This window comes from Lissotriton helveticus, chromosome 6 (genome assembly GCF_964261635.1).
Source record: "Lissotriton helveticus chromosome 6, aLisHel1.1, whole genome shotgun sequence".
NCBI classification, from domain to species: domain Eukaryota; kingdom Metazoa; phylum Chordata; class Amphibia; order Caudata; family Salamandridae; genus Lissotriton; species Lissotriton helveticus.
The window spans coordinates 2107390129-2107395494 of record NC_136067.1 but is presented as its reverse complement, the minus strand read 5'-3'; the positions used below and the strand labels follow the sequence as shown (position 1 = coordinate 2107395494).

At 40.3% G+C, this 5366-nt stretch overlaps 1 protein-coding gene across 1 annotated transcript; it reads left to right on the top strand.

The window, feature by feature from the left end:
- Nucleotides 1-1839: 1839 nt before the first annotated feature.
- On the top strand, nt 1840-4251 carry LOC144764065 (uncharacterized). Its single transcript, XM_078650219.1, has one exon. The coding sequence runs from the start codon at nt 2454-2456 to the stop codon at nt 4128-4130; it is 1677 nt and encodes a 558-aa protein (XP_078506345.1). The 5' UTR covers nt 1840-2453; the 3' UTR covers nt 4131-4251.
- The last annotated feature ends 1115 nt before the right edge of the window (nt 4252-5366 follow it).

Genomic DNA, 5366 nt, shown 5'->3' with positions numbered 1-5366 from the left:
CATTAGTCTCCCTCGGCATGGTTCACCCCTTTTTTTGATACTAGAGGTAGCCCCTATGATCAGGTTCTTCTATCTCTACGGTAACTAATGATCCTTTTCCTCTGTTTTTTAATTTTTGGTTTAAGCTCGCGATTTGGGTTTCGCGGCGGATATTCCCCTACGACTGAGTGGTGTACCCGAGTTCCCACAGCAGAGCCCCCTGCGGCCTGTTGCCCATGGAAATTGTGTTAATTAAACACTTTGACGCCGCTGTCACGACGTCTTTAGTATACATTAATTGTACTTTTGAGTGTTTGTCTAACTCCTCCCCCTTCACTCTTTAAATTCTAGATATTGGCGCCCCATCACCCTCCCTCCCGTTTTGTCCTGATGAAGGACCTAATTTGACCTACCATACAGGGGTCGAAACGTCGACGGCTTGGTTTTAAACCCAGACATCCGGCTTATGTCCCTGACTATTCCATTGATGTGGTTCATACCGTAGAATGTCTTCATTTAATAGTACACCAATCTTGTCCTTGAATTTTGGTTGTTGTATTTGAAATGTACAAATTGTGTATGTTAATATTTTGATTTATCTGATTTAATGTGCTAAAATCTTTGCTTATTTCACTCCTATGAGCACCCCCACCCCTTTTTCTCTCCTCCCTTCCCCCTCTTGGGGCCTTCCCTAATTGCTTGGTTTATATTAAGTAGTTGTCATTATGTGATATGTTCAGTGTTGTTAATAAATTGCAATACTGTGCTATAGTTTCATGATTACATGTTATTGTCTTGACTTCAAATTTCGTATTGTATTCTTCCTCCTTGCGGGGACCCCCCCCTTTTTCATGTACCAACTTTTAGAAAGGGGACTTTTCTCTGCTTGTACTTCTTTATGTGCCTTACACCCTGTCTCTAATACACGTCAGGCCTAGGTGACCGACCCCTTTGTGTATTCCTTCTAGAGAGCTACAGACACTGCAAGGGTTGGGTGTGATTTTGAGCTTATCTGCATCCATCTGCATCCCAATGGATTTTTCTGGGCAGATGGGAGGAAGGGGCCCACTCTTACCTTTCACAGGGTAGTAGATGGACCCCATACAAAGGAATGATAACTCCCTTTGGTAGTCTGGAGTGAGTGCTGGGATTGGAAGAGATACTGGTGCACTTCAGAACCACTCTTTGAAGTTTCCCTCACATCAAAGGCACATTTGGATGTAAATGCGGAGTCTCTGGCCCCATCAAATCCACTTATGGATCTACACAGAACCGCTGACAAAAGACTCAACTGGAGTCTTGTTTTCTCCTTGAGTCTACACTCTGCGATAGGAGGGCGTCAAGGAAGGATCGTATTCCCTTGCTCTGCCTATGGCATCTTTACATTGAAAGTGTAATCTAGAATTTCTTCAGTGCACTTGTCTCTGTGGTCAATTAAATGTCTCATTAAATGCCAGTAGATTTTCGTGATAGACCTGCCATTTAAGCTTATCCAGTGTTTTTTTTTCTTCCAACAGGTGAAATAAATGCAGTAACGAACAAAAAAGGTGAAGGCATTAAATGTGTTTGTTTGTACTTGTAGAGCGCACTGCTACCCAGGGGTCTCGTAGCGCTGTATTCATACCGCTGTGGAACCCTTCCTGGTTTTCATGTGGATTGTCCACTCCTGGGCACCCCCAAGGTGAAGCCAGGCATCCTAGCGCTGTTGGGGCCGTTGTGGAGATTAAGCAAGCTATTGCCCAGAGTTGCAGAGTGGGACCTATGATTAGAAGAGGCACCGAGGCGAGAATTATCAGGTCCCGGGAAATTGAGTCCAAGGGCCGCCAAAGCAGGAATTGAACCCCGGTCCCGGGCCAGACCTCTGCATCAGGGTCTGCCGCTCTAACCATTGAGCCACACTTCTCCATTAAACATCACTTGTGTAGGAAGTGATGTAAAAACAGTGCACCTCGAAAATTCTTCCCTTGAAGGCTAATGCCTCGCCAAAGTCTGTTTCTACAGCAGAAAACCCAAACTGCCCAATGTGGTCTGTACTTGACTCTTAGGGATCACCTGGTTTACATTGACGAAATAACACACTGACATACTGAAGCAAGTCTGATACGGTTCTCATTACGACTGAAGAGCTATCCTGGATCAGAAAGAACACACAGAAGAGAAACCGTATGAATATCTAGAAAGTGACAACACATTTATTAGGGAGAGAAAGAGCAAGTGCAACATCAGAAAATCATACTGGAGAAGAACCATATTGATTGACTGATTGTGGAAACATTTTCTTTGCAATGAAAGACCTAATGTAGCATCAGAGTGTCCACCAGAAACCATGTATATGTACAGAATGTAATAAAGTGTTCCATAGGAAGAAGAATCTAAGGCAGCATTACAAAATCCACACCGGATAGAAACCATATGAATGTATTGACTGTAATAAAGTGTTCATAAAGAATAAAAACCTAAAGCAGCATCCACAAATGCATACCGGGGAGGGACTGTATAAATGTATAGAATGTGGCAAAGCATTTGTAGTAAGTGATCAACTAAAACGACATCACAAAATCCACACTGGGGAGAAACCATATAAATGTATAGAATGTGATAAGGCATTTATAACACTTGGAGAGCTAAACCAACACCAGAAAACCCACACTGGGGAGAAACCATATAAATGTACAGAATGTGACAAAGCATTCATTAGAAAGTCACATCTAATGGACCATCAGAAAATCCACACTGGGGAGAAACCATATAAATGTATAGAATGTGATAAGGCATTTATAACACTTGGAGAGCTAAAACGACATCACAAAATCCACACTGGGGAGAAACCATATAAATGTACAGAATGTGATAAGGCATTTATAACACTTGGAGAGCTAAACCAACACCAGAAAATCCACACTGGGGAGAAACCATATAAATGTGCAGAATGTGACAAAGTATTTATATCAAATGGAATGCTAAAGCAACACCAGAAAATCCACACTGGCGAGAAACCATATAAATGTACAGAATGTGACAAAGCATTTACAAGAAATGGAGATCTAAAGCTACATCACAGAATCCACACTGGGGAGAAACCATATAAATGTACAGAATGTGACAAAGCATTTACACAAAATGTATTTCTAAAACTACATCAGAAAATCCACACTGGGGAACAACCATATAAATGTACAGACTGTGACAAAGTATTTATAGCAAATCGAACGCTAAAGCAACACCAGAAAATCCACACTGGGGAGAACCCATATAAATGTACAGAATGTGACAAAGTATTTATATCAAATGGAAACCTAAAGCAACACCAGAAAATCCACACTGGCGACAAACCATATAAATGTACAGAATGTGACAAAGCATTTACAAGAAATGGAGATCTAAAGCTACATCAGAAAATCCACACTGGGGAAAAACCATATAAATGTACAGACTGTGACAAAGCATTTGTAGAAAATGTAAAGCTAAAGCGACATCAGAAAATCCACACTGGGGAGAAAGCATATAAATGTACAGAATGTGACAAAGCATTTATAGAAAATGTAAAGCTAAAGCGACATCAGAAAATCCACACTGGGGAGAAACCATATGAATGTACAGAATGTGATAAGGCATTTATAACACTTGGAGCGCTAAAGCTACATCAGAAAATCCACACTGGGGAGAGACCATATAAATGTACAGAATGTGACAAAGTATTTATAGCAAAGGGAAACCTAAAGGTACATCAGAAAATCCACACTGGGGAGAAACCATATAAATGTACAGAATGTGACAAAGTATTTATAGCAAATGGAAACCTAAAGCTACATCAGAAAATCCACACTGGGGAGAAACCATATAAATGTACAGAATGTGACAAAGAATTTATAGCAAATGCAAACCTAAAGCGACATCAGAAAATCCACACTGGGGAGAAACCTGACCAATGTACAGAATGTGACCAGGCATTCATTAGAAAGTCACATCTAATGGAACATCAGAAAGTCCACTTTGGGGAGAAACCACATCAATGTACAGAAGGTGACAAAGCATTTATAACAAAGAGAGGGCTAACGCTACATCAGAAAATCTCCACGGAGGAGAAACTATATGAATGCACTGAATGTGACAAAGCATTTATAACCAATGGAGAGCTGAAGCAACATTAGAAAATCCACACCAGAAATAGACTATTTAACTGCACTTAATGTGAGAAGGCATTTATTAGAAAGTCGCATCTTATGCAGCATCAGATAGTCCACGTAGGAGAGAAACCCTATAAATGTACATAATGCAAAAATACATTTATTACTAGGCAAAGATAAATACTACATCAGAAATTCCACACTGGTGAGAAACGATATGGCTGTATTAAATGTGACTTAGCAGTTATTACAAAGCAAAGTTTAAAAATCTATCAGAATATTCACACTTGAAAGAAACCACATAATTGAACAAAATGTGACAAAACATTTATTCCAAATGGAGGGTGACCATTCAACTGCACTGCATGTGACAAGGTATTTATTATAAAGGGAGAGTTAAAGTAATATCAGTGTCCACACTGGGGAGAAACCACATGAATTTACAGAATGTGACAAGAGATTAATTACAAAGCAAAATGTAATACAAGATCAGGAAGTTCACACATGGGAGAAAATATATGTATGTCCTGAATACCACAAAGCATTCATAATAAATGGAAAACTGAAGCAAAATCTGAACATCTACATGGCAAGAAATCCAATGTATGTACAGAGTTTAATAAAGTCTCCCACAGGAAGAATAAGCTAATGCAGCATAAACAAATACACACTAGGGAGAACCCTTATTAATGAATAGAATGTGACAAGGGATCGATTACAAACAAAATGTAATATATCAGCCCTATTTAACATACAACTCCACGGGCTACGAGAGATTCCTATTAACCAGGTTCAGACTAGACAGCTTTCACCACCTGGTTACCTCTCCTCAAATTAACACCTGGAAAAAACCTCTTCAAGCTTGTCCTTGTGATGACCGCTCCCCCCAATCGACAATCCACATCACACTTTTCTGTAAATTCTATTCAAGAGCTGAGGCGCCATTGGCTTCTGCCAATACTCAAGATTATGGGCCTCCGCAGGTGCAGCCCGGCTTATCTTGCTCTCCAATTCCTAGACGCCGAACCCTTTGCTCGAAGGGTTGCGACCTTCTTAAAGCTAGTTACCAAACACAGGCAGAACCTGGGAGGACCTAGGATTGTACCCCATCCCCAACTAGCCACTGTTCACGACTGTTAGTACTGTAACCCCTTCATATGGAATCAATTTCTGGAATTTTTTTTACTTGTTTTTAGCTTTTTCTCAAACACGCAAAAATTTCTTATCCTAATCATCCATCGAATAGCTTGTTTTCGGGTG